General features: G+C 53.0%; 1 protein-coding gene across 2 annotated transcripts in view; it reads right to left on the reverse strand.

Annotated features, from left to right (window-relative positions):
* XPO6 (exportin 6) overlaps positions 1-13187 on the reverse strand; it is a 64637-nt gene extending 51450 nt beyond the window's left edge. Inside the window, exon 1 of one of the 2 annotated variants that reach the window (XM_064725452.1) lies at positions 12949-13187. In XM_064725452.1, coding sequence (XP_064581522.1) covers positions 12949-12951 — 3 coding nt within the window. In that variant the 5' untranslated portion in view covers positions 12952-13187. The remainder of the gene's footprint in view (positions 1-12948) is intronic. The other variant, XM_064725450.1, reaches the window with a different exon arrangement.
* Positions 13188-21891: the final 8704 nt, after the last annotated feature.

The following is a 21891-nucleotide window of genomic DNA, read 5'->3' on the forward strand; positions in this document are numbered from 1 at the left end:
TGAGCTCTGACCCACAGGGAGGGTCCTGGCTGCCAAATTCAGCAGATTCTGGGGTAAAGGGGATGTCCTTGGCACAGCTCCCTTGGGGAACAAGGCAGTGAGAGGTGAAAGAAATGCTAAATCCAAGCAGGGCTAAACCCAGCACAGCCACAGCTGCAGATTCCCATATTCCAGCAGCACATCCAAACTTTGACCTGGAATTTGGGCCAAAGCAGCATCTCTGGGAGGTGTCACAGGTGAGTGTCCCCAGGATTGGTGCCTCTAAGTGCTGAGCTGGCTCCACACACACAGACAGGGCCAGCAGCAGCTCTGTGCTCCCTGTGAGCAGAGCAGGACAGGGTGCATCAGGGTGGCACAGCCACTGCCAGCCTGTCCTCCCCATCCCTTTTCCCTCATCAGTTTGCTAAAGGTGTTCCCAGCACTATCAGAGGAGGGGTGGAGCTGATTACTCACTCCAGTCACCTCTGGACTCCAACCCTCTGTGCCCTCCTCCAACCAGGAAAATGAGCTCCAGCAGCTTTTCCTGACAGAAAACACAACATTTGCTACCAACAACCTGCACATCCCACATCGTTCTCCATCCACCAAAGCACCCCAAGAAGGACCCACCCCACCAGCTGATTTCAGGGCTCTCCTGCAGTCACATTTTCAGCTCTGTGAGTCATTAACTGATTTCTGCTGATTAAGGGGAAAAAAAGCTGCCAAGCTGCTGCATTTCAGGCTGTTCAATATTGCAGCTGCACCTCAGTGAGGCTCTGGAGGAGCAGAATCTTTGTACCCTGCTGCTGACTCCATCCCAAGCTCAGATGCAGACTGTGACTAAAGCACTGGGGCAGCAGCAGTTACTCATGCAGCTCCAGCACACATCACAGCAGCCATCCCTGGGTTGCACTTTAGACACTGCACATGCACTTGAAGAGCAGATACAATGCTAATTTTAGTTTGCATATCACCAAACACAACCACAGCCCTTAAAGAAGCACCTGCTCGTTCTGCAAGACATGGAAGTGCTTTCTAAAGCCATTTTCTCCACGAGTGCTTTCATTTAGAGTTCACTTCCTCTTTTTTTTTTTTTTTTTAATTTCATTTTATGCTCTCTGAAGGGATTTTTTTTTGTTGAGGGCAAAGATTTTCTCTACTGCTTTGCCCATAAAAACACAAGCTGTTAACCTTGTAATGTTTGCCATTAGAGCATCCATCACACAAACGATGCTCTAAATACAGCAACGAGGGCTAATGACAACTGAGGGAAGGGTTAGGGCTGTTCACTTTTTCCCTAATGTGTTTGCAAATGGATACCACTCCAAGCCAAATTTAAGGCATTCCCTCTCCAGAGCTTTTTTTAGTAAGATGTTAATTGCAGCTGCAATGTTACAGAGGTGACTTCATCCTTCAGGCAGCACCTTCCTGATGTGGAAGGATGGATTTTCCACCACACAAGCACCCAAGGCCTCCTCCAGTGGCAGGGAGGAAAATCCCAGGCACATCAAACTCCCCTTCTGCATCTTGACTTTTTATTTACAGCTGGGAGTTGTGTTGGGAGCTGTTCCCACCCCCTGAACCCATCCTGATGTGGGTTCTGATTCCCTCCCAGCCCACCAAACCTCCAAACCCTGCACAGATCCCTCTGCAGCTTCCTCACCTTCTGGAGCCTCCATCCCCATCCCAATCCCCCCTCTCCTGCCATCTCCAGTGCAAGACACACAGCCCAGCCTCCTCCCAGCTATCAGATTCAGATTTTATCCCATTCAGCTGTTAAAATCACTATCAGCTATGTCTACCAGCTTCCAGGAGAGGAGGGACTGCAGGGGAGCACACAAGGAGAATTCTGGTTGATGGAATAATCCCCAGCTGGAATTGCTATTTTGCCACCAACAAGCAAGTGCACAGGGTTTAAAAAAATCAGACAAGGAATAAGAAATTTCATAATTTCATCCACAGCACCTGTATAAAATAACTCATCATCACCCTGTCGTTGCTAATTGCAATGTCCCATCCTCTTCCACCTCAGAGCCTTCTGCTCCCAGTGTTTGCAGTTAATTAACAGCACAGTCACACATCTAAAAATACAAACAACCACACTCCAGCTGCTGAGTTTTCTTCTTTCTCTATTATTTATGGTCAAGCCTAACTTAATGATGCACATATGTATGGTGAGTATTAACAACACTAACATCTCCAGGTACTGAGGTAGTAATTTACTCATTGAAGGATTATCAGGGTGTCTTTCAGAGCCCCTCCCTGCCCCAGCCCTAACACAACATGGTAATAATGAACATGTCAATTAGAAATCACTCTCAGAAAGCTTGTGGGTCACTTTAAGCCTGCTCACAAAACCCTGGAGAACCCCTGGGACAGCCCAGGGTCACTCAGGGCAGTAAAATTCATGGAAGAAGTATACTTTTATTTTTAGCAAGAAAAGCAGAATTATGAAGTGTTTCAAAAAAGTAGTAGGACATCCAACACATCCTCCAGAAAAGGAGGCAGGCATCTTCCTGCAGGGAGGCAGAGCTGGGAGCTCAAAACCAGTGTTACTCATTAGATTTAATCAATTTCACTAAAAAAATGCAGAATTTGGGTGCTCACCCTCATTCCAGGGTGTCTCAGCAGAGCTCTGGCACCAGGAGCCCACAGCATACGTGCTCCCCAGCAGTGCTGTGCTGATTCTATCAGGCCAGGCCCCAGCCTTCATTCTCAGTTTCCTTGTTGCACCTCAGAGATGTTTTTGTGGTTTCCAGAACCGAAAGCAGACTGGGCCCCCTCAGTGCTCCCAGCACAGCTCAGCTCCTGGGGCCAGGGCAAGGCAGCTCTCCTCTCTCATCTCAGAGACCACCTCAGCACATCACCAACAACAGGGAGACTCTGCAACCTCAGTAGAGTTGATTTTCTGCTTCAATGGTGGGATAAAAGTCACAGATTGCTGCTGTACCTCAAGGCAAATGGCAGAAGAGCAAAGGCACCGTGGTCCTGTCCATGTCCCTGAGGTCCCAGAGCTCAGGGCAGCTCCAGAGCTGCTCAAAGCCCTCCTGCCTGGACAATTCCCCCCTTCAGGAAGCTGGCTGCACTTCAGGAATCAGTGTTTAATCTAAATATCACCTAAGGACTCAGGGCTGTGTGGAACAGGCCATGGAGAGCCAGCAGTGCCAACCTGATTTCTGCACCAGAGATCATCTTACCTGGAACACTGCCTGCTCCACGAGTAATCAGCACCTTTTTCAATGCCCAAGGGATCTGATTTCTTCAACCCTCTTGGACAGGCAGATTCACTTAACCAGGCATCAGGTTTGAAGGTTGAACTTTGATTAACAGGCTCAAGTGTCTGAGTCTTGATTCTTTCTAACCCAGTAACTCTTAACCCACATAACCAAGCCCAGCAGGCAGCGTGTCCTCCACCCAGCAGTTCCCAGGAACTCTCTTAGAAACCCAGCAAAGGAATAAAACAATCCCAGCAGGCTGGAAAAAGCAAAGGGTGGTTTGGGAACAGTGCTGTTTCAAGCCATGCTTGCTGAAGATGAGCCCAAGAGCAATTTCTGAGTCCCTGACACCCAGGAAAGGCAGCTGGTCACGTGCTGCTGACTTCCTAATTGATTTCTTGTGGTTTAGCTGCTGGAAAGGGCTCAGCAACACAGTATTTTCCCAAACAAGCAGTTGCTGAAATAACAATACAGAGCTGAGAAGTGCAGAAGGACCCAAAGCAGAATCCTCAAGATCAATACCCTGCACATCACCAAAGCACAGCAGGCAGAGGTGGCTCTGGAGTCACTTTTTGGACCTGAGGATCCAGCCCCAGCCACAGCCCTCCCTCAGCAGCCACTGGGCTCACTCAGTTCTCAGCTGTTGGGCACCACTTTTTAAGCCATCAATAATCAGAACTTTTCATTTTGTGGGTTATCAGCAAAACCAGCCAAACAAAATCTGCTCTTCAGACAGACACAGCTGAGCATCTGCCAAGGGCGCTGGGCTGGGCAGGAGCTGCTTCCAGAAGTGAAAACACTGCAAGGTGACTCTGGTAGTCTCAGTTCAGAATTCACTTAAATTCCCCCAGTGAAGTCTAGAAACTCACACCTCTGAAGCTGCTTTGTTCCTTTCACTTCACACTCTCCCTCTGCCGGGCTCCCCAGGATGCCCCACACCCCAAGGCAGGCCCTGAGCCCTTGCAGGGAGATCCCATCCTTCCCTGAGGGGCAGGGCCTGTGCAGGAGCCCCAGGAGCACGGGCACAAGGAACAAATCTCTTCCCTTTTCTCGACATAAACAAAGCAGGCAGGGCCACAGGGCTGCCCCAAATGCAGCTCCACTCACTTGGAGACAACACTTCCTCCAGAGGTTATGGGGAAGTGACCCAACTTCTAACCAGGCAGGTGGAAAAAAGATCCCAAGGAGTCCTTTGGAAATGAGTAGGTTGGTGAGGAAAGGATTTGTGAAGGGAATAAAAAATCCTTATAAAAAGAATTTGTAAAAGGTGTTAAGAAAAATGCAATCATCATCTCACTGCAATGGTGCAGAGACCAAGAGAGGAGCAGCAGTGGCAAATGAACTCACACTGTGCCCAGTACCCCACACCTATCACAGGATCAGGGAAAGGTTTGGGGTGGGAGGGACCTCAAAGCCCATCCCATCCCACCCCTGCCATGGCAGGGACACCTCCCACTGTCCCAGGCTGCTCCCAGCCCTGCCCAGCCTGGCCTTGGGCACTGCCAGGGATCCAGGGTGGGCACCCTGTGCCAGGGCCTGCCCACCCTCCCAGGGAACAATTCCCAATTCCCAATATCCCATCCATCCCTGCCCTCTGGCAGTGGGAGCCATTCCCTGTGTCCTGTCCCTCCATCCCTTGTCCCCAGTCCCTCTGCAGCTCTCCTGGAGCCCCTTCAGGCCCTGGCAGGGGCTCTGAGGTGTCCCTGGAGCTTCTCCTCTCCAGGTGAGCACCCCCAGCTCTGCCAGCCTGGCTCCATCCTGGGGGATCTCCATGGGCTCCCCTGGACTCTTTCCAACAGCTCCACATCCTTCCTACAATTACAATGACTCTTCCTACAGAGAACACCCTTCATGCTCTTACAGGTGAAAATCTGACACTTAAAAAAGCCAAACCCCTGCTCCTCTCCACTTTTACAAACACAGGAGCTCCTTTGACCAGAGAGATGCCCAAGTGCCAGGAGTGGAGAACCTGGCGTGGTTGTGTAGCAGCTCTGAGGAGTCCAAGATGCATGGAGAGATTTTTAAAAACACTTCTCAAATCCTTCACTGTCAGCAGAGCCACAAATAAACCCTTATTTATCTCAGCCTGCAGACAAGTCCCAATAATACCCAGGGAAGGCTCTGAATCACAGTTGTTTGGAGCCCCAAGTGAAGGAGGCTCTGGAATTATGCACATATGCAGAGCTGGAAATGGGAAGCACCAGGGCAAGCAAAAAAAGAAAGTGAATGTAAGAAAAAAACCCAATTATTCAGCAGATTTCTTAAAGAGGTACCTCTACTCCAGCAAGCAAATCCTGCTGATTTTTCTCCATCCACTTCTGCCTGGCAGGATTAAGCCCATTACCATGGGGAAAAGCTGTCCCAACACCTGGCTACACAAAGTGCAAAGTTGGGGCAGGATCATACCTGATCAAATGCATTACAGCAGCCAGGCTTGATTTCCAAGGAGGTGTGATTATACTACATAAAAATATGGAATTTTCAGACCTTCACCCCCTGTCAGAGAAAAGGAAAAAAGATTGTGAAACTAAAAATTGAAATTCCATGAAACTCTAGAAATTTCATTCCTGACAAGAGCATTTAAAACTTGTGCTGGCCATTTAAGAGTGTATAATGAAACCACCATGGGAAACACCATGGGAATAACTAAGATTTTTTTGTTAATTAAAATGTTTTCAAAGGACAGCTCACACAGTGAGGACATCCAGTCCAATTAAAGAAAAACAAGATGTTGACATCTCAGTGCTGCTGCACTTTGGGGGGTTTCACCAGTGCCCCTTGCTGCTCACCCCTGCAGCTCTGGGGGGGTTCCAGGCTCCCTGCCCACATCAGGGGGCTCTGCTGGGCCAATATTTGTCCTGGGGGACCCAAAGGCCCAACCAGTTCCTTCAAACACCAGCAGAACACAGGGAAAAGCAGCTTTGGAAGCCAAAGTTGCAGCTTTCCCCAGTCTCAAACCCAGCATCAGAAAAGGGGCTGGGAGCAGGAATTGCCTCCTGAGCACTGACCTCACATTTCCACATCTTGCAGCACTTGGTCCTCCTCTTGGTTTCCTTCACCCTTGCAAAAAGAAAGCCAAGGAACTGTAGGAAATACAGGTTTATCCCTCAAAACCCAAGGGTTAGGGAATGGGGATGAGCAACAACAACAGCAGCCATGCAGGAGCTGGTTTTGCTCGATCCTCTCCACACCCTGATTTTGAAACCAAAACTGAGCCAAACTTCCATGGATGAAACTGCTCCTCATCCCAAAGAAAAGGTGGAATTGCCATGCAGAAGGAACCTGCTCTGTTCTTACTCAATGAAGCAGCAGGGAACCAGCTGAGCACAACACAGATTTTTCAGGCAAAACATCTCTCCAAAGGGGAAAAAAAAAAAAACAAAACCCTCATTCCCCTCTGGAAAGCTGCATCCAATGCTGGCTTTGGCATCCTGACAAGGCAGTAACAAAACAGATGAGCACACTCCTTTCTCCAAAGAGGGGACAAAAAGGAACCAGGACAATCCCTCTTGGGAACAACTCCACGCTGCAATTAAAGCCCTAATAAAATATTAAGTCAAAATGCTAAAAATACACACAGAGATCCAGCCACGAGCTTGGAGATGCTGGAACAAATAAAAGAGAATTTGGAGCATGAATGCAAAGGGTTGGAAATGGGAAAAGAAATGGAATTCTGGGCATGATCCACATAGGAGAAGGGTCAGGGAAGATCAGGGGGAGGGAAAAAAAAATAAGGAATTTGTGGTGTTGCTAGAAGAGCCTGGAATAGCTCTGGTGGAGTGAAAGTATCCTGAGTGTAAACAGAAAAGAGAAACGTGGATAAAGAAAGGAATCAAATGTGTGTGGAGGGAAGGTAAGATTGGAAAGAGCTGCCTCACCATAAGCTGTAGGAGCTTCTTAGCCCAGGAGAAGCAGAACCATCCCAAAATCCCAGAGGAGAGAACCCACAAATAAACCCCAGGGGTGCCTGGATGAGTAGGAAAGTCCCTGACCATCAGAATCAGTAGGGGAAAAGCCAATTGCTTTTCCTCTACCAAAATATCAATATTTACATTTTGGTTGGAACAAGGAGGCCTACCAGGGAGAACAGCACATGCTGCACATGTAATAAATGCTGGAAATGGGATTCCAAAAATTATTCTATATAAATGGGAGTCTAAACATTTCATTTTGATAAAACAAAGCAGCAGACACCTTTTCTCTCTCTCTCCAAGAAGAAGGTTGTCATGTTGACACCTGGGATGCAGAGAGAGCCAAGGCAGCAGTGACCCAAATATAAATATAGTTCCTAAGAGGAAATATCTGCTGTGGGACAGAGGATAATGATGGGGAAGGATTTTAGGGCACATTCTCCAGGCATTCTATCAGCCTATCCACCTCAAAGCCACATTTCCTTCTACTTTGCACACACCAAAGTACAAATCCAACATTAACAGCAGCTACCTGGTTCCTAAATGACACCACCTAACAATGTGCAATTAATTCACCCAACTGAATCCAAAGTTCTTGGAGTTTTTGGGTATCCATGCATCTCTGCACAGCACTGAAGCCCATGGCAGGAGCTTTGTGGTACCTGCCAGATTTTAATGCTTTTCTGCTGAAATAATTACAGCCACCAGCACCCATCCATCAGCAACAGCCAGTGGAAATGAGCTTTTCAAGCTCATTTAGTGAACCTGGAGGCTCAACAATTTTGCCTTGATAGCTTTTAGTCCTCCTGCAGCCTGCATTTAGTTACCCAGGTCTTTGAAATATGGATGTGTTGGAATTATTATAGGTCCTGAAAGGGATTATGTGCAACCATTCTGCTAAATGAGCTGTTTTGTTCTGAGAAAAAGCTCTGCTTTTGGAGGAAGCATCTGAGCAGAGATCAGCTCTCCTGCTCCAGTTCCACTCCTGGTTCATCTGCAGAGCTCCCCAGGCCTTGCTGCAGAGTTGGGAAAGTTCATCAGCACTAATCAGCATCCCCAGTTTGATGGTTTAATAGAGGGGAGATAACTGGGGGCACACAGAGTCACACTGTGACTTGCTGGCCAAAAAAGGAAGCCAGATGTTGGAGCTGAGGCCGGAACTTCCGAGTTCCTACCCTGCTTTGAGTCAGAAGGGCTCCAGAGAGGGTTTGCTTGTACTGAGCTGCTCATGGAAGGGAGCACTGAGAGCAGACAGAACCTCAGCGGTGGGGTGGGGATGCTGCACCTCAGCTGGGGGACAGAGGGAGGGGACAGCACCCTCAGCTCCTCTTCATCACAGAGCCCTGCTGAGAAACTGAGCCCACCTGCAACGTGCCAGCACCTCCTGCCTGGGCAGCAGCAGCAGCAGCATCCCATCTCCTCAGAGCACAGCATCCCTGAGCCCACCTGGGACAGGGAGCACAGCATCCCTGAGCTCATCTGGGCCTGGGAGAGCAGCACAGCATCCCTGAGCTCACCTGGGACAGGGACAGGGAGCACAGCATCCCTGAGCTCACCTGGGCCAGGAACAGGGAGCACAGCATCCCTGAGCTCACCTGGGACAGGAAAAGGGAGCACAGCACCCCTGAGCTCACCTGGGCCAGGGACAGGGAGCACAGCAAGCCTGAACTCATCTGGGCCTGGGAGAGCAGCACAGCATCCCTGAGCTCACCACAGCATCCCTGAGCCCACCTGGGACAGGAACAGGGAGCACAGCATCCCTGAGCTCACCTGGGACAGGGAGCACAGCATCCCTGAGCTCACCACAGCACCCCTGAGCCCACCTGGGCCTGTAACAGGGAGCACAGCACCCCTGAGCCCACCTGGGCCAGGAAAAGGGAGCACAGCATCCCTGAGCTCACCCCAGCATCCCTGAGCTCACCTGGGCCAGGAACAGGGAGCACAGCATCCCTGAGCTCACCTGGGACAGGGAGCACAGCATCCCTGAGCTCACCTGGGACAGGAAAAGGGAGCACAGCACCCCTGAGCCCACCTGGGACAGGGAGCACAGCATCCCTGAGCTCACCTGGGCCAGGAAAAGGGAGCACAGCACCCCTGAGCTCACCCCAGCATCCCTGAGCCCACCTGGGACAGGAAAAGGGAGCACAGCATCCCTGAGCCCACCTGGGCCAGGAAAAGGGAGCACAGCATTCCTTAAGCTCATCTGGGACAGGAAAAGGGAGCACAGCATCCCTGAGCCCACCCCAGCATCCTGAGCCCATCTGGGACAGGAAAAGGGAGCACAGCATCCCTGAGCCCACCCCAGCATCCCTGAGCTCACCTGGGCCAGGAAAAGGGAGCACAGCATCCCTGAGCCCACCTGGGCCAGGAAAAGGGAGCACAGCATTCCTTAAGCTCATCTGGGACAGGAAAAGGGAGCACAGCATCCCTGAGCCCACCCCAGCATCCCTGAGCCCATCTGGGACAAGAAAAGGGAGCACAGCATCCCTGAGCTCACCTGGGCCTGTAACAGGGAGCACAGCATCCCTGAGCCCACCTGGGACAGGAACAGGGAGCACAGCACCCCTGAGCTCACCCCAGCATCCCTGAGCTCACCCCAGTACCCCTGAGCCCACCTGGGCCAGGGACAGCAGCACAGCCCACACAGGGCCCAGGTGTCCCCAGGGTGATGGCACAGCCAGGCCAAGGGGCTCTGCAGGAGCACAAAGCTGCTGCTCCCTCCTGTCCCAATGTCCTGCAGAGAGCAGGAGTGTCCCCAGAGCAGCTGTGGCTGCCAGGCACAGCCTGAGCCAGCCTCAGGGCCACCAGCTCAGCAGGGCTGACACAGAACAAACAGGAGCTGCTCTGGCAATGGAGCAGCAGCAGCTCCTTGGCAACCACGAGCAGCAGGATAAGCCAGGGCTCAGCAGCCTCACCTGGCAGGACAAGCTGCAATCCACACACACTCCCCTCCTTCCTGAATGGAAGGAAGGCTGCAACCATCACAGGCAGCTCCAGGCACAAGAAAACAACAGCACTCACTGCTCAAAATCCAGGCAGGTGGGAAGAGAGGCTGTGGAATGAAAGGCAGATGCTGCTGTGGGGAACTCAGGAGCAGGCGAGCTGCAGCCGCCCACTGCCTGCTCCATTTCAGTGCCTCCCTCAGCACAGGGCCACCAGACTCCCTGGGGCTGGGAACCTCCATTGTCTGCTCCCTGCAGGCCAGGCACAGCCTGGGGCACTGGGATTTGGCTGGGCTGCAGCTCTCCAGCATCCCAGCCCTCACACTGCAGCATTTCCTGCAAGTCCCTGCTCCCGAGCTGCTTTGCTTGCTGGCAGGATGTAAATCCCACAGAGTGAAGGATGTGTTTCCCAGAGGCAAGCACTGAAATCCCAGCCTCACATGCAATTCCCAGGTGAGGGGATTGCTCAGGAGATCCCAGCTCGGCTCCCAGGGCTTCAAAGATGGTTCACCTTCAAAAAGATGATCATTTTCACCAGGGGAAGGAACAAAGGTGAAGGAAAGAGTGATGAGACAAAGCCATGGCTAATTTGGACAGAAAATAAATCCCTCCAAGGACAGCTCCATCAACAAAATTTACTTTGTACCTGTTCATAAAATTCTTTAAGAGGTGAGGAGGAAACAATGCAATAATTTGTGGTGTGTGGAAGCAGAGCTTGAAGCTGGATGTGCTCTGTGTGCTCAGAGATGAACTCCAGAGAATCCAGCTGGGTTCTGCAGTATCCTGTTTTCCCTGCAGACACACCACAGCATCACCACCTTTCCTTTCCCTCAGGAAGCCCCAAACTGGAGTTTGGGACCTTAAAACAGTGCACAAGCACTATTGACACACAGAGCAGGCAGAACAGCCCCAAAACCCCCTCACAGAGCTCTCTGCAAAGCACAGAAACACTAAAGCTTCCTCCAAACCCAACTTTTGAGTGGCATGAAGATTTCTGAGCCATGAGTGGCAACTAAGCCCAGCAAAGAGAGGTTTGTTCACAGCATTGGCAGTGCCTGAGCTCACTGTGCATCCCTGCATTCCCTCCTGCCTTCCCAACATCCCTGCCCAGTTAATCAAGCTCTAATTCATCCCTCCCCATGAACCCAGCTCAGCCCCACTGAGGAAAACCTGCTCCCAGCAGCCTGCTCTCGTGGAGCAGAGTTTAATTCTGTTTTATTTGTTCCCTGTGTGCCTTCCAGCAGCTCCTCTTCACACTTTCCCAACTGTTTCCAGGAAGGAGGGTGCTCTAGCAGCAGAACATGCCCATCTGTAGGCTCCAGGGAAATGGGAACAGAAGGAAAATCTTGCCCAGGAGTCACATGATGAGTTACAACAGCAAATCCTGCAGCACAGCCCAGGGGCTGCTGCTCAACTTCCACAGGCAGCCAAACAGAGGATGGTGAAGGGAAAAAAAAGAAGAAAACAAGGTGTAATTCAGGAGGAGAAATGTGTGTGTCCACAGGGAAGTGAGGGGAGAACTAATTTTTGCCAGCTGCACTGTGAAGTGCACAGCCTGGCCTGCCAAACCCTGCAAACCATTTATTCACCTTCTTCAACATGGGCTGGTCACTAAGAATCCACCTCAAAAATCCCCCTTTGCCTGAAGCTAAAGCCACAAGGAGCTGGGACACACATCAGGAGCCCACCCTGAGCACCCTCAGGCTACTGCTATAAAACACTGCCAGTATTTATATATATAATATTATATTTATATATATTTTACTGAGAAGACTGTGTCCCACATGAAGCAGCAAAGCCTCTGCAAGGGCCTAATGGAGCTCACCAAAGTGGCTACAGAGACCAAAGTTTCAATAAAACACCACTCATGTACCAGGAGCACATCACACAGTGAGCACCTCAGCTCTTGGGTGAAGAAATTCACAATCAGGATCCCAAATTCGGGAATAAAATGAATGCAAAGCCTGATCCTACACCACCAAAGGCAGGTTAAGGTGGAGTGGGGTGAGCACCAGGCCAGGAACTGCAGCCTGAGCTCAGTGGGGCTCTCTGGGTGAGCCAGGGCAGGGTCCCAGGAGCAGATCCAGGGCTGCTGAAGCATCTCCCCACTGCTGCCTGCCCTTGGTCACCCCAAGAAATACCGGGATACAGGGTGCGATCCCAATACTGGGATAGAAGATATCCCTGTGGGTAGAGCAAGGGGAAAACAAGATCAGCAGCTCTGGGGTGGTGGCAGTGAGCAGCAGCCGATGCCCTGGGGGCAATGCCCGCCCGCCAGCCTGGCTCTGTGGGCACCCACACGGTCACAGACGCTCCTGAGACCCTTCCTGGGGATGGCACCGAGGGGATGAGAGCACTGTGCAGATCCCAGCGGGTTGGCTCTGTCCCTGTGGGCACAGCCAAGGCCGCTGTCCCCAGCACGGAACAGAATCCAGGTCACTCCTCCGGCTTACCCAAGGAGGCCGTGAGGGCAAGCCCACAGCTGGCGCCGGAGAATTTAATCACCCAATGGTTTGGGTGTGAAGGGACCTTGAGACTCATCCTGTGCCACGTCCAGGGCCAGGCTGGGCTGTGTCGGGCCGGGCTGTGCCGGGTTCGGCTGTGCCGGGCCAGGCTGTGCCGGGCCGGGCTGTGCCAGGCTGCTCCCGGCCGGGCCTGGGCACTGCCAGGGACCGGGGCAGCCACAGCTGCCAGGGGACCCCTCGGCTTTAACGCGTCAAACCCGGAATTCCCAGCACCCCCGGGGAACCGAGGCTGCCAGGAGGGATCCGTGCCTTCCTGGCCCTTCACATCCTGTCCCGGGGGTGCCGCCGCCCCTCGGCCCCTCACGCTCCGGTGTCCGGGCCCCGCGAGACCATCCCCCGTTCCCTCCACGCTCCCGTCCCCGCTGCCCCAGCTCACCATGGCCGCGGAGGCCCCGGGGCGGCTCTAGGCAGGGCGCCGCGCTCCGCTCATCTCATGGCCGGCGGTGGCCCGGCGGGGCCCCCCCGCCCATGCACCGGCGAGCCCCCGCCGGCCGCGCAGCCACGGGCACCGGAGAGCGGCCGGCACCCAGGCCCCGGGCCTCCCCAAGCGGCGGGACGGGGAGCCCCGGGGCGCCGGGCAGGGCGGCGGGAGCGCGGGCGGGCGGGAGCGGCAGCGGCGCGGTGCGGGGCCGGTGTCGGTGCCGGGGCTACGCCAGGCGCATCCCGGGCCCGCCCCGCCCTCCCACCGGAAGCGCTCACCGGCTCCCGCAGCCAATCAGAACCAGGCAGCGGTGTTGCGCATGCGCAGCTCGGCGAGGAGCACTGTGCGCCGCCATATTGGAGAAGGGCGCGGCGCTGTGCGGGGCGCTAGGGAAGGGCATGGCCTGAGCTGCGCCTGGCCCCGCCTCCGCAGCACTGCGCATGCGTCCGGGGCGTTTTCCCGCGCGGCAGGAAATGGGAGGTGATTGGGCTGTGCCTGGGTGGGCGGGGCTACGTACGGGCACGCCCGGTGTGGGCGTGGCTTGGGTGGGATGGGCTTGGAGATGGGATTGGGATTGGAGATGAGATTGGGGATGGGATTCAGGATTGGCATGGCATGGCATGGCATGGGATTGGAGATGGAATTGGATGGGATTGGAGACAGGATGGGATTGGGGATGGGTTTGGAGATGGAATTGCAAATGGGATTGGAATTGGAGATGGAATGGGATGGAACTGGAGATAGGATTGGGATTGGAGATGGAATGGGATGGGATTGGGGATGGAATGGGATGGGATTGGGGATGGGATTGGAGGTGGAATGGGATTGGATTGGGATGGGATGGGGTCAGGAATAGGGAGGGGGATGGACCCAGCCCTGGGCCAGTGCCTGTACCTGAGCCTGCAGCCAGAGCTGTCCCTGGATCCAGCCCTGGGCCTCGCCCCCAGCACTGCCCCCCGGCTCCTGCCCTATGAGGAGGTCCCAGGGCTCCGGATGTTGCCCCTGGCTTTGCGCCCAATGTGTGTAATTAATTAAGTAATTAAACGAACCAGGGCGGGGCAAACCCCCAATCCCTCCCAGCCATCCCTAGCAAGGACAACAAAGCTCCATGGCAGGGATCCTTTGGCTGCTCCCATGTCCTGGGACTGCCTCAGCCTGGAGCTCCTTGTGGCCATCACCCTTCCATTGCCTGACCTCACCAGGAGCGAAGACATCAACAGATCCATTCATCCAGGGCATTAATGTCAGGAAAACTGAGATCCAGGTCCCAGCTGCTGCCTCCCAAAATCAAGGAGCTGGGAACCACTGGTGGATAGAAGGGTCTCTTTGAGTTAGGTCTTATGAGAGTAATATAAATCTCTTGGAGATCTATGTTACACTTGAGATAGCTTAGCTACTTTAGATGGCATAAAATTAGCAGGATGGCTTTTGTGGCAATGTTGGAAAAAGTTTTAATAAAAGGAAAAATAATAAAGATTTTTACAGAATAAAAAGTAAACTAAGGTAAGAAGTTCTTACTCTTAGTAAAACACTTCAAAAAGCCATTCGTTCCTTTGTTCTCTTATTTTTCTAATAATTACTTAAACAATTTTTTAACTTCTATTACTTAGCTATCTTTAAGTTTAAAGTCTCTAAAGTCTTATGAAGTGTCTTTTTACCTATTTAATGAAAAAACTTTTAAGCTTTTTTCTTTTACAAAGAAACAAAAGATAATTTTGTTACTCCATCCACAAAGAGCACCTTCCCACACACTGGAACCCCAAAGCAGTGAGGCTGATGCAGATCCAAGTGCTCCTCGTGGCTCCCAAATCCCTGTGGCACCTGCAGGGACAAAGGGCAGCTCAGCCCGGTGGCTTAACAGGCTTTAGAGGGGACAGCAGCCCCGTGGGGACATTGCAAAGGCTGGCACTTCCCTCAGAGGATTAAACACCAGCAGGAGGGGAATGAGCCATCTGTGGGGCTGGGGCTGTCCCCACCTCCACAAGGAGCTTAGGGCTCAGCGGTCCCGTGGGGCTCCACGAGGATTTTCTATCATGGAGGATTTTATTTCCACTCTCTCAGCACAGCACTGAGCCCACCAGCCCCAGTCCTGCTCATCCCTCAGGAAAACGCTGCTCCTGGACCTGGCTGTGGAGGGAACTGCCCAGGGAGGAGCAGCTGAGGAGACACGGCCTGGAGGTGCCCATGGATCATTGTGTGCACCCCCAGGCTCCAAACCCTGCCTCTGCATCGCCTCCAAACCTCCCCGAGACCTCCAAAATGCCCTACAACCCCTTCCAACTCATCCAGAATCCCTCCAACCCCTCCAGAACCTCTCCAAGTCCTCCAGGATCTCTCCATCACCATCAAAACCTCTCCAACCCCTCCAAAACCCCTTCTACCCCTCCAAGCCCTCTACAACACCTCCTACTCCTCCAAAACCTCTCCAGCCCCTCCAGAACCTCTCCAACCCCTTTGAAACCTCTCCATCACCACCAAAGCCTCTCCAACCCCTCCACAACCCCTCCTAACCCTCCAAAACTTCTCCAGTTCCTTCAAAACCTCTCCATCACCTCCACAAACCCTTCAACCTCTCCAAAGCTTCTATAACCCCTCCAAAACCTCTCCAACCCCTCCAAAACCTCCCCATGACCTCCAAAACTTTTCCAACACCTCCTCAACTCCTCCAACACTTCCAGAACCTCTCCATTACCTCCAGAACCTCTCCAAAACCCCTGCAACTTCTCCAAAATCTCTCCAAACTCTCCAAAATGTCTCCAACACTTTCAAACCCCCTCCAACCCCTCCACAACACCACCAAAAGCGTCCAGTGTCCTCAAAAGCTCTACAACACTTCCAAAACCATCACAACTCCTCCAAAATCTCCATAACATCTCCAAAACCTCTCCAAAATTTCCAAAACCATCACCACACTTCCAAAATCTCTCCAACATCTCTAAATCCTCTCCAACACCTTCAGAGCTCCTCTGACTTCTCCAAAACTCTTTTGACACCTCCAAACTCCCTCTGAAACTTCCCCAATATTCCCAGCACCACCAAAACCTCTCCAACACCTCCAAAACCTCTCCAACACCTCCAAAACCATCACAACAGCTACAAAACCATTACAGCACCTCCAAAAGCTCTCTAATACCTCCAAAACCACTACAACACCTCCAAAATCTCCATAATACCTGCAAAAGCTCTCCAACATCTCCAAAACCATTACAATAACTCTAAAACCATTACAACACCTCCAAAATCTCTGTAACATCTCCAAAACCTCTCCAACACTTCCAAAACCACTACAACACCTCCAAAAGCTCTCCAATACCTCCAAAACCACTAAAACACCTCCCAAATCTCCCCAACATCTCCAGAGCTCCTCTGACTGCTCCAAACCCCCCACAAGCCCTCTCCACCCCCCAGCTGAGCCGTGGTGTCCCTGTGGCTCCCAGGCTGGAGCTGGCACCTTGCAGGGCTCCCCTGGGATGTGCAGGGCTCGTTACCATGGGGATCATTAAAAGGATAATCCCATTATCAGCCTTTGTCACCCCGGCAGGGCTGGGTGCAGACACGTGCTCTGAGGAGCTGGGGACAGCAGGGACAGGGATCTCCTGAGCCTCCCCAGCCACTGTGAGGTGAGGAGGGGATTTTTGGGGGTCTCTGATAGAAAACAGCCCCAAGTGTCTGGAGGGAGGGAGGGATGGAGCAGCTGAAGGGAACTTGAAGAAGGAACCTCCTGCCAACCTCCTGGATCCCTGCAGGGATATTTCTCCTCTATCCCACTTGTCCCTGCAAAGGCCAAGGGTGTGGAACAGCTCTCAGGGATGTGAGGCTCAGTTTTGCAAGACTGCTTTAGAAACATCTGTCCCAAGGTGAAGGAATCATAAAGAATGGGAAGGTTTGGGTTCAGGGGACATTAAAGGTCATTTCATCCCACCCCTGCCATGGCAGGGACACCTCCCACTGTCCCAGGCTGCTCCCAGCCCTGCCCAGCCTGGCCTTGGGCACTGCCAGGGATCCAGGGTGGGCACCCTGTGCCAGGGCCTGCCCACTCTGCCAGGGAACAATTCCCAATTCCCAATATCCCATCCATCCCTGCCCTCTGGCAGTGGGAGCCATTCCCTGTGTCCTGGCTCTCCAGGCCCTTACAAAAGGTCTGTGCCCATCTTCCTTCCAGGCCCCCTTTAAACACATCCAAGTGTCCCCAGTGTCCTTGTGCCTCACACAGGAAACCCCAGGTCTGACATGGCCCCATCAGGGACCTCCTGTTGTTGCTGATCCATGAAAAAACAAAATGGGAATTCCATATCAGCCTCCAGCATCACTGGAGCATGAGGAGGAGCCTATCCTGGGAATGTGGCCATGCCAGGCCCCAGGCCTGCTTTTCCCATTGTTGGAAATGCCATTTCTCAAAGAAAATCAGCAGGAATTTAATGCCAAGGCATTAAAACCCCCAAACCAGTGTCTGTACCAGCCCTCATTTCAATCTGGGTTCCTCCATCCCTGGGAGGGAGCAGCAGGGCCTGGACTGGGCCTGGAGCAGCCCCCAGGCTGGAGAAGCCACCCACCTTTTTCTGAATTTATTTGGTAACTTTGTGTTTTTAAAACACAGAAGGAATGGAAATGCCATGGAGATGAACAGCTGTTTGGGGAGATGAAGGGAACAGGATTTGTGAAAATAATTTGTTACCACATGGTTTATCTCTCAATTTTTATTACAAACAGGCATTGAAATGCCTGTTCTCCAAGCCTCCTGCACTGCTCCAGCCTTGATTCCAGCCCCTTCAATCCCACATTCAAATATTCATCTCATTTAATTGCTTTATTCCTGTTTTGCAGCGTTTTGCCCTCAGGGTGAGTCTGAGCCTCACGCAGCTGCCTGTGCTTCCCCTCACATCCCTCCCCTCTGCTCCATCTCCTTTATTGTTCCTGCCACAAACTGAGCTGCAGCTCATTGGGAATGCCATGGAGAAATGAGCATTTTACTGCCCTGCCACCTCATGCAAAGCAACGTGATGAAAAGGGTTAAACTGTGTTTTATAAGTCCAATAAAGCAGCTTGGAAAAGTTTTGTCCACAAAGCCCCACGGCTCCCCACGGCTCCCAAGTTCCTTGGCAAGGAATTTGCTTATTTAGCAAGCTGTAAAAACCCAGCAGGTAAAAATTCCTGAGTCCAAATTCCTGAGGAAAGTACAAAAGTGGATAATTAATGATCTAAACCCAGCAGAGCCTGGGGACAGGGCTGAGGCTGGGTCCTGCCTTGGTGCTCAGCTGGGCACACTGCTCAGGGTGAGGGACATTTGTGGCTCTGTGGCCACTGTTGGTGCTGGCCAGGTGTTCCTGCCTCCACTCCTGCTCTGGGAATATTTATTTAGGGTTATTCTGGGGTTCTGGCACTGCTCATTCCCCTGGGAATGGTTTCCCAATTCCCTCTCAAGGGTGGCTGCCCATGGGGACTGGGCAGGTTCCCAAAGGACCTGTGAGGGCAGCACAGCAAACCCAGCTCCAGCCAGGCTTGGTGGGTCTGATCGTGGTGGTGTCCACAGGGGTCTGAGGATGAGGGAAGAGATGAGGATCTGAATCCATGTTTCAGAAGGCTTGATTTATTATTTTATGATATATATTATATTAAAACTATACTAAAAGAATAGAAGAAAGGATTTCATCAGAAGGTTAGCTAAGAATATAATAGGAAAGAATGATAACAAAAGGTTCTGTCTCAGAGAGTCCAAGCCAGCTGACTGTGATTGGCCATTAATCAGAAACAACCACATGAGACCAATCACAGATGCACCTGTTGCATTCCACAGCAGCAGATAATCATTGTTTACATTTTGTACCTCAGGCCTCTCAGCTTCTCAGGAGGAAAAATCCTAAGGAAAGGATTTTTCATAAAATATCATGGCTACATCTGATGTCTCGAGAATATTTGGAATGGAGCCCTGGAAATTCATGTCAGCATCCCAGCCAGCCCTCCCAGCAGCTCCAAGGCAGAGGAGCAGCAGGAATCAGGGCACTGCTCTCCCTCTGCTCTCTTGCAGGTGGGGAGAGAAGACTCGTTCAGGCTGTGGCTTCTTTTGAACCCACACCAAGTTCAGTCTGTCCCAGCCTTCTTCCCAGACCTCAAATCCAGCCAGACAGCCCAGCAGGATGTCCTGAGCTGCCCTTCTGTGCCTCTCCCTGCTCTCAGCATCCCACGGTTCTGGGGGACACCGTGTCTCTGTTTGAACAGCCAGGTGTCTGCTGAGGAAGGCAGGAGCCTCCCTTGAAGTGGAAAATGTAAACCCCCTCCCTCTGAATTATTGTAATTTTGAAATTAAGTGGGCTCTAAGGCTAAGATATGGGAGTAAGAATAACAGTTCTTTACTAGGAAAGAAAAATAAAATAAAATAAAATAAAATAAAATAAAATAAAATAAAATAAAATAAAATAAAATAAAATAAAAATAATACAAAACAACACTGCCAGAGTCAGAATAGGACCTGACACTCTCTTGGTCAGGGCAGTGTCCCAGCCCCATCCCATGGGGGCTCAGCCCTCCTGCAGTGCCAGCTGTGGCTCTGCTGCAGCAGGGATCCTGCACAAGGGGGGAGTTTTCCTCTGCAGCTCCAGGGCTGCTGCAGATGGGCCTGGGCTCCCTCTGGCCATGCAGGGCAGCAGAAAGCTGCTCCTCTGGCAATGCAGGGGGCAAAGGCTGCTGTGCTGTGCCAGGCTCAGATTGGATCCAGGTAGGAATGCTTGGCTCCTGCCCTGGGCACAGCATCTCCCCATGGGATGCTGGAATGGGATCAGCCCTGCAGGGACACTCAGTGGCCATGGACAGCAGAGATCTCCTGGAGGGAGGGTTGGCTGGGGGAGAGATAAAGAAAAAACTGCCCATGGACAGCAGAGAATTGCCCCAGCTCTGACAGATCACAGAACACACAGCCCCAGGCACATCTCACAGCTCAGGACACGCCAGCAGAGCTGCAGGGGGTGCTGGAGGGGTGATGGAACCTGGGTTCCCATAGGCAAGGTCTCATCCTCAGGGCTCTGTCCCTCACCATGAGCTCCTATGGGGCCCCACCAGGAGCCACATGGATTTGTGACTGGCCCCTTGGTCCAACACTGTGGTGGGATTTTATTTAGTGAGGCAGGAGGGTCCTGTGTCCTCTTTTTCCATGAAGCAGAGGGTGCAGGGGAAGCCATGAGACACTGGGCACTCTCGTCCTCTTCCCTTTTTCTCCAGGTTTTTGCTTCACTCTGCTCAGCCCATTAGCCAAGGCATTAAATTTTAACATTTTTGTTGCTCCTGCAGTGTATCCCTGGTGAGTGGGTGCCTGGGTGGATGCCAGGCCCTGGCAGGAGGGGACCAGGGGGCCGTGGGGACATGATCCCATGGACTCCCCCAGTGCAATTCTGGGGGATGCTGGTGCTGCTTTCCCCAGCACCCAAGGACCAGCAGGGATAGAGGATCCTTGCAAACACCTGCACAGCCCCAGTGAGCCAGGCTGGGAGAGCTGGGGGTGCTCACCTGGAGAGGAGAAGCTCCAGGGACACCTCAGAGCCCCTGGCAGGGCCTGAAGGGGCTCCAGGAGAGCTGCAGAGGGACTGGGGACAAGGGATGGAGGGACAGGACACAGGGAATGGCTCCCAGTGCCAGAGGGCAGGGCTGGATGGGATATTGGGAATTGGGAATTGTTCCCTGGGAGGGTGGGCAGGCCCTGGCACAGGGTGCCCACCCTGGATCCCTGGCAGTGCCCAAGGCCAGGCTGGGCAGGGCTGGGAGCAGCCTGGGACAGTGGGAGGTGTCCCTGCCATGGCAGGGGTGGGATGGGATGAGCTTTAAAGTTTCTTCCAGCCCAAACCACTCTGAGATTCCAAGAGTCTGTGAGACAAAATTGGGATCATCAGCGTCTCCCGGGGGGACAGGGCCCAGAGCAGCACAGGCAGGAGCTCTCTGGCCGTGAGGAATTAAGAAGGCATCGATTTCTGCCATTAGCGGGGGTGTGGCCGGAGCAGGCAGAGCCACTCACTGAATTATTCAGGAGCGATGACGAAGCCCAAGGCCAGGCTGGGGAACCTCTCCCTGTTCTCCTGTCACCTTCCCAAGGACAGGGCTCTTGCTCCTGGCCCAGGACACTGGGTGTGACCAGGACTCGATCCCACAGACCTGGGGGACACATGTTGGTCCCTGAGCCAGGCCCAAAGGATGGGGAACAGGGACACATCAGGGCTGTGTGGCTTTGGGGGTCCTGACCCAGCCTGGCCTGGTGTATCCCCAAGGAACAGCTGGACACTGCCTGCAGCAATGTTCATTCTGGGACAGGGACACTCACCAAGGGGGCAAAGGGACACTGCAGTGGGGCAGGGACACTCATCAGGGGGCAAAGGGACTCTCATCTAGGAACAAAGGGACAGTCATCCATGGACAAAGGGACACTGCAGTGGGGCAGGGACAGTCATGTAGGGGCAAAGGGACACTCATGTAGGGGCACAGGGACACTGCAGTGTGGCAGGGACACCCTCAGCCGGCACTCCGGGGCTCCCTGCTGTGCCCTGTCCCACCGTGCCCGTGCAGGGGGACACCCAGGGGTGGCACCTCTGCCACCACCAGCTGGCACGGCCACCCACGAGCACCCGGGCTAAGAGGTTTCCCCCTGACTGTGCCCCATCCCCTGTGCCAGGGCTGCCCAGAGCCCGGGGGTACCGGGGGGTCACAGCGCGGGCTCCTCGGTGCCCCGGGCTGGATGTGCCCGGTCCCATCCCGTGCTGGCGAGCCCGGAGGCAGCAGCGGGCACCGGGAGAAGGCGGCTGGAGCGCGGGCAGGCGGCATTCGAGGAGTTAATTCCCATCCTCGCCGCGGGAGTCGGGAGCTATTAATACTCGCACGCTGCTTGGGCTGTCAGAGCGAGCGGCGGCTCTGCCGGTGAGA

This window comes from Zonotrichia leucophrys, chromosome 14 (assembly GCF_028769735.1).
Source record: "Zonotrichia leucophrys gambelii isolate GWCS_2022_RI chromosome 14, RI_Zleu_2.0, whole genome shotgun sequence".
NCBI classification, from domain to species: domain Eukaryota; kingdom Metazoa; phylum Chordata; class Aves; order Passeriformes; family Passerellidae; genus Zonotrichia; species Zonotrichia leucophrys.